Here is a 10351-nt window from a genome sequence, read left to right as displayed (position 1 = left end):
CTGCTCCTGCCAGATGATTGAAGGGAGAGTGGTGAAGGTGAAGCAAGACTGAACTAAAAGCTGAAGAGGCAATGAAGATGGATCTGCAAATCTCTCCTCATTATGGAACTCTGGGAAAATGAAGAATAGACTCACTGCAGTCAATTGGGAGTGACTCATGGTACCTGCACTCCCATCAGTTAATCTTGTCCCAGACCCAAGCACTTCATCCTAACAAGGTGGATGCTAACAGCTCCTTGACTCATTAGATGCCACTAGCAGCAAACTTGGGATCTACTCCTCTGGTCAACACTTAAAAACATACCATGTCCACATTCCAACAAGCCCTCCCACCTGGGATACCAGGAGGATATAACTGCCCTTGCCTCCTTCAGGCCCAAGCATGTTGCAACCCTCTCCATCCCTTATTTCCTTTCCAAAACCAAAGGCAACAAGTCACAAAGCAGACTGCTTAGTGCAGACTACTCTTTTTTTTTTTTTTAAATAAGAGTTTTGGGAGCCTGCACATCCTTTTCCCATCGTCCAGCTAAGGAATATATCAGTCATTAAAAAGAGGGGGTGCCTCAACCCCAGGCTGGCTCTGATAGGGATCCCACGTGGCTGTAGCAGCAGGGTCTCACTCAGGTTGTGCCACAGGTTCATCTCAGAGATGGAATGCTGAGAGCTGGACCTCTGGTCACACATCTGGAGCTTAGGGACTGTCCTGTCTGGGTTTCCATGAACCATCCCAGCTCCCAGAGCAGCACAGCTAGCTCTGGCAAGGACTCTCCCTCTCAGGAAGTGTGACAGAACACCCACTCCAAGGGCTGGAGCCCAAAATCTTCAGCTGAATATAGGGCTGGCATATTTCCAGCAGGGAAGACACTGCTGACTGCTCCAGCAGAGCCCTGCTCAGCAGGTCATCTGGCTGTGCAGCCTGCACACAGCCAGCCTGGCTTGGGAGATGCTCCAAAGTGGAGGAAATATGACCAGTGATGGCCAGGATCCCCACTCCACTGAGGCCAGGCGGATATTGGAGATGGCAGGATTCTGCCCAGCGTTGCTGTAGGATGGGGTTTGGGAGGGAGAGGAGCCTCCCACTGCTGTATAAACAGCAAGGCAATGGCTGGGGAAGCATTTACAGCAAATGAATGTGGAATCAAAGCCCAGCCACATATTTTCAAAGCAGGAGGCATCGATCCCACGTTGGCTTTCTGTGGCAATGGCTCCGCCAGGTGACGGATGAAGATGTAATCCTGTGCTCTGATGGATGGTGGTGTGGCACAGAGACAATTTTTCACTGCACCATTACTGAACTCCTGCATCCTGACAGCCTGCCTGAGCACATCCAGGCTCAGTCTCCCTGAGACACGCTCTCATGCAACCAGTTCATCTGGTCTGATACAAGGCACAGCACACAGTGAAACCCCACAGCCAGGGCTCCAGAGGAGGCCAGATTAGAGACAACCCCAACAAACTCTCCAGCCTGAAAACTATTTGTTTAGCTACTAGAAATACCTGACTCTGTTGAGACACTGGGGCAAAGGGATTCAGAATTGCTGAGAATTAGTGTCCAAATCCCTCTGGGTGAATGTAAGCCAGCCAGCAAGCTGAAGATGACCAACAAGTGTTCTATCAAACACAGTTGAGAAAAGTTTTAGGAGCATCACTGCACATTTATGAGAGGCATACATACACATCCATTCCCCCCCCCAAATCCATGTGTTTGACTGAATAAAGCAAGGCCTTACTTTCTGGCAGACATCCATGTGTTTCTTGAGTCCCACAATAGTTTTCCTGGTTATAACACTGCAGGTTGGACAGCAAACTTCCCCCTTCTCACTGATCTCCCGCTGCCACTGGTCCTCGGGGTTTGCTGGTGAGGGAGAGAAGAGAGGTGTTACATCCAGCCTGCCTCGGCTGCTTGATTTGATAAGTTGAAAAGCAGTGAAGTGGGAAAGTTCCTGATATTAAAAAAAGAGATAGGCTCTCCCAGGCAAAGCCAAAACAGGTCATGAACCATGCAGCTCTCCCTGTCCCACTCTCCTGCAGCTGCCCAAGTAAACTGGGTCACTGGGTCAATTCTATGTGGAGTTACCAGACCTGATAACCTGGGGTAAGACCCAGGTCTTTTCCAACCACTTTGGTATCCTGCACACTGGGAGTTATAAAAAGATGATGATGCCCCCAGCCACCTGATCCCGCCCTGCTTGGAATAACTTCCCCCTGCCAAATGAAACAATTAGTGGGAGTGAAACAAAGGTGAGCGTCTCAGCTCCATCCGGACGTGTGCCTGGAAAGCCTCCCTGGCAATCCTCTTCCCGACAGACACGGAGGAAGCTGGGGAACTGCTGGCTTCCAGGCATCTGTTTATTTGAATGGCTGTGACTGGCCTTTAAAAAACCCAAAATAAGAGATATGTGGGGCCAAAAGCAGCTCCCAGGCCCAGAGTTCACGCCGTGTTCTCAGCAGAGCAGCGCTGGCTGAATAAAATCCACCAAGTCTGTTTATTTGGATGCTTTTGCATGGCTGTGAGATCAGAGAGTCGTTTATTTGAATTTGAAAGCAGTGCAAGGCACTGCAGCTGTGTTTATCTTGCACATCCTGCGTTCCTCCTGCTGTCAGATCTCTCAGGGAAAGCAAGCAACCTGTGCTGGGTGTAGGCTGCACCTCGAGGCTCAGGGAAAGCGTAATTATGCCCAGAGATATGCACTGGTGTCATTCATGGGAATGATGTTAGAAAAATGCCATCATCACATGGGTCACATGCTGACTCACAGTGAAGCCAGGTGGAACTTGGCTCTCAACTCCCAGCACTTTCATCACATTGACCTGGCAGTGAACTGAAAGTAAGGTTTCCCTCAGGATGTCAGTTGTGGCGACACCAAGATTTTAGCAGCAGTGGCTGTTTCCACATCTGTGTTACATCTCAAAAGGGCAGGAGCTGTGTGCTCCTACCTCTGACTTTCTGCTGCTTCTCTTGACAAACCTGCCAGAAAACTCCCCCAGCAAACAACCTGCTGGGCCAAGAGGGTGTGGGGACCACGAGCTGCAGGTGAAGGTGGGGATGGAGGCATGAAGGTAGGGACCATTCAGGCTTGGGGTAATGCACAGAAAAGCAGCTACACTGCACACAGAGCTGCTGCCTGTGCTTTGCCCCCACCAGCCTCACCTGCTGGTGGATGCACAGGCGCTTCCTTCTTCACACCAACTCCTGGAGGTTTCTTTTTCAGCTCCTCCATGTTGGCATTTCCCTCCAGCTTCTTGGCTCGATGAGCTTTTGCTTTGTCCTCTGCTTTGACAAGACCTGTAAAGAAAGAGGATTTTTATTCACTACTTGTTTTAATTGCCTTCAGAGCAATTCACATTTAACAGGTAAAAAAATCTCTCCCTTTAAGCCAGGGACACTGAGCTGGCTGCATGTCTGCCAAGGCTGCACATGGAGGCTCAGGTCCATAATTATGACAAGCAATATTCTAACAGCTTGTGGTGTTTTACAAACAGCATCATTTTCCCCAACACAAGTTTATGAACTATGGAAGCTCCATGGCAAAGTGAGGTAGGATGCCTCCAGCCAGGCAGACAGGCTGGGGAGAAGGGAATAGGGTGTTTTGCAAGAAACTGAAAGAGGCAGGCTAAAATATGTGCTTGCATCCTCCCAATCACTCCCCTGAATCCCCAAATCCATGTGCAGCTCAGCCCTGTGCCTGAGTTTCCACAGAAGGTGCTGGTGGCAATGAGGTGACTACCAAGGTCAGATCCACATTCCCCTAAACCTGGGGGCTGTGACTCTTGCAAACCCAGAGTCTGAATGGAGACAGCACCCCATGACGTGCTGGGGCAGTGACTGCCACATGGAGCTTGGGGAGCTTAGGCAAACCCCTGCCCCATCTTCACCTTCCATCTGAGGCACTGGGTCATGGGGACACCTTGTTCTCCAGGAACTCACAGCAGATGGTTCAGTCTCCAGCAGCGCCTCTATGGGGAGGATAAGGGAAACAAGCCCAGACTTCCCAGGAGCCAGAGGAAAGGAAATCACAGAGACCACATCCAGCCTGCTTGTCAGTGTTCAATTCCTTCAAAGCCATTAGTGCCTCTCCCCCGAGTGCCTCGTACTGGAAGGTGCTGCCTCCTGCAGTGCCTGGAAATCTGCTTCCTATTTCTCTGGCTGAACGTATCTCATAGTCAGCCTGAATCCAGTTGCTCTCATTCCAGGGATGCTCCAGGATTTCCCCCTCCTTCCCAAGCCCATTTGGGTGTATTTATGGAGCATGACCAAAGTCCCACTTGCTCTTGCTTTATCAGGCTGCAGCAGCCAATTCCTGGGCCTCCTCTCAGCAAACATCCCGGTAACATGTCTCCTCTCCCTTGGATTCATTCTCCTGCACGTGGGCGACCAGCCCAGGAGATGGAGGCTGAGGGATGGGTGCGTCACGAGCCTCTCTACGCAGCAGAGTTCCCGACGCCGCTGGAAGCGCTGCGACATGCAGCATGGTGGGATGCTGATGAGATGATGTTTCTCAGATCTCACTGGTGTCAGCAGCTTGTTACTCTTGTGTTACAGATGAACATACCCAGATCCTTTCCTCTGTCCCCTCATTTCCCAGTGCCAGGCTCCAGAGCAGAGCAGACAGGGTTAATCAGTCCCAGCTCTGCTGCTGCTTTTCACTCCCTTTATGGCTCTCCCATGGTAAAAGGTGCCAGCTCCTCCAGTGTGAGATCCTTGGGCTTTGTCTGGCTCCACCACAAGGAGCTCTTCCCTTGGGGAAGGGACTTCCCTGCAATGTCCCAGGGAGAAGGTACAACCTACAGCTGCCCAGAGCTGTCCTGTATTACCTTTCAGTCCAAATGTCCCCGAGATGGATGGCTGCTCCCCCGTAAACTTCTTAGGAGTTTTCTGTTTCCTTCCTGACTCAAAAGAGAGAAACAGAGAGAGAGATTTGGTCAAATAACTGTACTGCCAGGGGGATTCATCAGTCCTGGGGCATGGGGTGGGCACACACTCCATGTTAGGAGTGGGTCAAAGGCTGTCAAATGAAGCACCCACCCACTAAACACCAACAGACTGCTGCTTCCCACTCCACAAAAGCAGGATAAATCTGTTATTCAGGATTAATCCAATGAGTGAAAGTGGTGGCTCTGTCTAGTGCAAAAGCTAAGCAGCTCCCACATGTGGCTATGTGGCTGTGGTGGTTTGCTTTGGTGTTGCAAGCAGTGGAAACTGTGGTGGGGACAACCACTGCCCTACACCAGCTCAGCAGTGGCCATGGACAGACAGAGACTCCTCACCCTGCCCCAATCCTCCAGGAAGATGAGTTTGCCAGAACCATCCTGGTTTAACCTCACACACTCAGAGAGGACAGACAGGCTGACACGGCAGCTTGCTGTGCTGCCAGGAATTCAACCCATTTCCAATCCTATCATAGGATTGTTAAGGTTGGAAAGATCTCTAAGATCATTGAATCCAACCATCACATAGGTCCTTTAGAAATATTTCCACCACAGCTACAACTGTGGAGTTTAAACTCCCACTGAAGCTGCAAGAAACTGGAGAGCAGGGCAAGTTATCAAGGTCTGGAAACAAGGCTTGGCCATCCCTTGGATTCAGAGACACTCTCAGCAGTGTTGGCTGCAGCAGATCCCCTTCCCATGGGACACCTTCTGAACCAGCGTAGCCCTGGGCTCTAATCTTACTGTGCTTCATCCTCTCGGGGTCTTCCTCCTGCAGTGAGGCCTGGCTGCCCCGCTGCTGCCCGACGTCCTTGCCACTGGAGGATTTGGCTGGGGGGGTGGCAGCTGCCATGGCCTCAGCTGCTGCAATCTGGAACTCCTTGCTCTCCCGGCTCTCCGCCAGGCACTCGCCGTTCTCTGTGTGCTCCTGGGCCACGGCTTTTTCCGTCTTTGCCTGTTTGGGATGGATGGTGGGGCAAGCTGAACTCTCAGCAGGTCTAGGGCAAAGCACAGAGGGCTTGTTTAAAGAGGGCTTGTTAGACAAGTGTCCTGACACCTCTCCCCCCTCGCCAGCCCAGGTTGTAGGAATGGAGGCAGGCATGTTCCCCTTCTCCCAGCCATCCCCGTGCCACTGCCATGCAGCTGAGCCACAGCCTGGTACCTTTTCTTTCCACTGCTCTTCCCAATGGCCTTGGGCACTTTGTTTTCTGCTTTGCTGGTTGGCACTGGCCGGTCCAAGTGATTCCAGAGCCGATGCTTTTCCAGCTGGGTTTTGGAGGTGAAGGCAGCTTCGCAGTACGAGCATGAGTACGTCAGCTTCTCTGAGATTGCACCCTGAGTGAAGCAGGGAGAGGCAGGTGAGCACAGATGTTAGATCACAAAAGTGAGGCTTTTTCTGACACAGGCATGAATATAAATCATGTGCAATACCCTTCTGCCCTTCCAAACGATTACCCAAAGTCCATGATTCCCCTGGGCCCAACCTCACACTGAGCTGCAGAGATCTCAGTCCCTCTCACACACACACCTCACAAACTGCTCCTGGCCCACCTTTGCTCATTTTAACCTCATGTTTTTCCTGGTGTTTAAGGCATGAGAGCAGCTTTACCCTGCAGATGTTAATGAAAGAGCCAGCCACTGGAAAGGACAGACAGTTCTCCAGTCTCCTTACCCCTTGGCAGCGCTGATAGTGGTACTTCAAGCCATAAATGCTGGGGAACTCCAGCCAGCAGCCTGAATTGGGACATTTCACCCTAGAGTGGGCTTTGAATTCGTCCTTCCACTGGTTCATCAGGGGGAGCTGGGGACAGGAGAAACAAGAGATAGCTGAGTGAAGAGCACCCTGTGCCTGGGTGTGTGCTGATGCATCCCAAGGGAGCTGGGAGGACACATGGGACCTCTGATCATTCCCATCCATCCCTTCCACCACACAGTCATGAAGTGGACCCCAGGTGTGTGTTTCAGTGTATCTGTGCTCACTCCAGTGAGAGCTGCTGGGACAGATGCTGCAGACTCCACAGGCTAATGATTGCTGCTGAGGCTTTACCTGCTATGCTTCCCAGAGCACACACACACTCCCTACCACGCTGGGGAATAAATCAGGCCTGAAGTCACCTGGCTGATTTAATCACCCCACATTTCATCTAGTCCGTAAATCACCCCATGCCCCTGCTCTCATGACAAACTGCTCCATGTGTTGTCCATGCTACCAGGCAGGAATTAAACTGCACAACTCTGCAGGGAATAAATCACCCCCTTGCCATTGCTGCTGGCTCATTAGCCAAGTCTGACACGGCTGTGACAGGATCCAGTCATCCGGACATGGCCCTGGGAAAGCGAGGCTGGAAAGGGGTACAGTTCCTTAACCACAGTTTTGGAAAGTAATGGATGCCTGCATGTAGGGGTTGAGGGACCAAGATCTTGCTCAGCCCAAGGTAATGCTGCTCCTAAGATTAAATCACAGGGAAGGAAGGTTTAACAGTGGAATAGGGCTGGCTGGAGTGTACAGTGCAGGGCACATCAGATGGAGTGAAGCAGGGAGTGCTCAGAGACTGGAATGTGTGAGGTCTTACAGGGATGTCTTTCAGCGCCTGGTTCTCAGCCTTGGGTCTTCCTTTCTTCCTGCCTTCAGTTTTGTCACTGGTTGCATTTCCTGCAAACAGACACAGCACAATCACCAGCCGTGCCAGAGGAGCCGCTGTCCCAGTAATTCTGCTGCCCAGCCCCAGCTCCCTGCTGTCTGCCTTGTGCCCTCAGCTCTAGGCTGGCCATTCTCTGTCCTAGCAAGGATGGAGATGCCCCTCTGGAAGGCAATGCCAGTTCCTCTGCAAATGAGGTGCTGATAAGACGTGACACAGGGAAAAACAGTCTCCTGAACACAGGCGTGTTCATATTGTGGACAGCTGGAGTTCATTCCCTTTAGCAATAACTTATCCTCCTCTGTTTGCAATTATGGCTTTAATCCCCTCAAGGTAACAGTGGCATCTGGGAAACATTTAGGGCACACGCACTTCCCCACAAAGCCACTGATTTTGGAAGCCCCATCTGAGCTGCATCCCTGGGGTCCAACCCTCTCCAGGGCTGCAGGCACTTCTCAGCATCCAGAGCTGCCCTTACCAAGGTAAAGGCAGTGGGATCTTCTCTCATAGAGGGGATCTGCCCAGCATAAACAGACAGGAGGAAAAATCTCCTTGGGCCTGGAGATTCCTGGATAGAGAAATCAGCCATCCATCAGCCTGACAGCCCTCAGTGTGAGGGTCCCCTGGGGCTTGTACGCCAGCAAGCCTCCATCCCGGGGGCTGCGACACGGGAGGCAGCAGATGGCCTGAACTCATTTAAGCCTTTCCATCCTTTGATGTAACACTTAGCTACCAACACGATAAATGGGCGGCGAGACACCCATCTCGTTAAGCCAGACACACGCCTCTCTGAAGGGAGAGACCATCTCCATCCCTCCCCTCCTGCTCCCAGCAACCAGCTCTCAGAGCTGGGGCTGTTTGGCCAGCACAGCCCTCACTGGTGAGTCAAAGTGAGGAGCAGACACATCGAGACCCAGGCCACTTGTTTTGGCAGCCACCCCCCAACTCCTGCCTCTGGGCTGATCCTCTCTCCCCCATCCACCTCCACTGAAAGGACAAATCAGCTCCTTACCCAGCTTGGGCAGCTCTGCCGGTGGGTTTATCCTTGTTTCTGTCCTGCTTTCTTTGCTGGCAGTGGGTTTGTTAGACCCTGCAGCTTTCCTTCCACCTTTACAGGTATAGGAATCCGCCATCTCTGAAAGAAGCAGGGGAGGCGTTAAAATTCACTCCTCGGAGCTGGGAACAACACATGGTGAAAGTAAGGAGCTGCTGGGGAGGGAGGGAGGGAAATGAGAAAACCATCACACAGCTTCAAGATTCCCACAAAGAGAAGAAACGGGACGTGCTTCCGAGTATTTGTTCTACAGTTGAGGAACGCCACAGACATGGCTGGAAAGCTGCTTTCATTACAGCCTGGCTTCCCCTTCACATACAATAGCAAAGACTTTATTAAAAATTATGGGCTGACTTTGCCCAGAGAAGTATTGAATAAATGCCTTTTCCTCTTCGTTTATTTCTCCGCTTTCATTTAAGACACCAAAAGCAAAAAAAAAAAAAAAAAGTGAGTTTTAATGAACAGATGTAATGATAAATTTCCAATTTTCCTTATTAATGGGAAACTGTTATAAACTGAGAATTGTTAATGTTATCTGAATTTTCTGTATTAATAATTCAATTTGGCTTCTCTATAAATAATGAATGTCAGGAATTATTGCACAAGGCCCACTCTCACTCCTGATGGAAGTGGGCAGTAGGACACCCCTCCATTCAGCAGTGCCAAGAGGAAGCCCACGGCATGACTGGCTCTGCCTCCGGCTTCAAGTTCCTTCTTCCCCTCCTGGCAGCACAAGCAAAGGCACATCTGAGGATGGGGGCTGCTCTGGGAGATGGATATGGAGATCCATATATGGATTTTGGGAAAAGAAGTCCTCCATGCCTCCACAATTGAGAGCATCAGGCCTTTGGGAAGAGATTCCTTGGACCACCACGACCTTGATACCTTGGCTGGGACGGGATGCTGATGCTCACCCATGTGTTTTTTAAAACGCGGATTTGACTCATCACCTGCAATTCCTCCCACATGTTTAGCATCGTTTAACTTGAAGGAGCTGATTCCCAAAAGCATCCACACTCATCCTGTCTGTCCTCAAGCCCAGAGGATGGGGGAGCATCTGTGTGGCCAGATTGCCAGCCACACCACCAATGCAGGACACGAGGGTCCAGCAGTTCTTTCTGAGGTGTCCCCAGGGACTTTCCATGTAGGATCAGGGACTTTCCATGTGGGATGCAGCCCACATGCTCCAAGAGCTGGCAAAAGCTTCCAGCATGTGCTTGGCTGGTGACACATATGTGGTTGTTTGCATGGGCACAAAGGTTAATCGGATCAAGTGAGAAATTCCAGCTTGGCAACTGGGTCTGTGGCATTTGGTGCTGAACATGGGGATCGCTGATTCAACTAATTTGGGCTCTTTTGGTGGGAGAGCTGGGTAGGAGTTTGTAGCCTGCCTGACAGCAGCTCCTTTCTGGAGCAGGCACAGAGAGGGGTCCCTGTGGTTCCTTCCCAAATTGCTGCTCCACTCCCACCAGCGTGGGCACTGCTACTGTCCCCAGTCCTCCAGGGACAAAAGTGCCAGTCCCCCTCCTTCCCATGCTGCGTCCTGGCACCTCTGAGCAACCCTCACTCAAGCTGCTCAAAGGAAAAAGGGGAAAAGGCAGACTCACCAAAAACCAGCGAAGTGAAAGTTGAAGACAAGATTTCTGTGTTTACAGTGGGGTGAAATCTGAGGGGAAATCCACACAACTGACACCTCTATCCAGCCAGGCTTAATGCCAAAATGCCAGGG

At 51.3% G+C, this 10351-nt stretch overlaps 1 protein-coding gene across 7 annotated transcripts in view; it reads right to left on the bottom strand.

The window, feature by feature from the left end:
- ZNF512B (zinc finger protein 512B) overlaps positions 1-8951 on the bottom strand; it is a 25904-nt gene extending 16953 nt beyond the window's left edge. For 4 of the 7 annotated variants that reach the window (XM_031057968.1, XM_031057970.1, XM_031057971.1 and 1 more), the window contains exons 1-8: positions 8581-8788; positions 7503-7582; positions 6602-6730; positions 6092-6264; positions 5674-5927; positions 4816-4893; positions 3152-3286; positions 1731-1855 (exon numbers count right to left, since the gene is read on the bottom strand). In XM_031057968.1, the coding sequence (XP_030913828.1) occupies positions 1731-1855; positions 3152-3286; positions 4816-4893; positions 5674-5927; positions 6092-6264; positions 6602-6730; positions 7503-7582; positions 8581-8701 (1095 nt within the window). In that variant the 5' untranslated portion in view covers positions 8702-8788. Of the gene's footprint in view, positions 1-1730; positions 1856-3151; positions 3287-4815; positions 4894-5673; positions 5928-6091; positions 6265-6601; positions 6731-7502; positions 7583-8580 lie in introns of all 7 variants that reach the window. The other 3 variants (XM_031057972.1, XM_005422172.2, XM_005422170.2) reach the window with 2 other exon arrangements.
- Between the last annotated feature and the right edge of the window lie 1400 nt (positions 8952-10351).

This window comes from Geospiza fortis, unplaced genomic scaffold, assembly GCF_000277835.1.
Source record: "Geospiza fortis unplaced genomic scaffold, GeoFor_1.0 scaffold188, whole genome shotgun sequence".
Lineage (NCBI taxonomy): Eukaryota > Metazoa > Chordata > Aves > Passeriformes > Thraupidae > Geospiza > Geospiza fortis.
The sequence above is the reverse complement of the archived record's forward strand: the minus strand, read 5'-3'. Positions and strand labels throughout refer to the sequence as shown.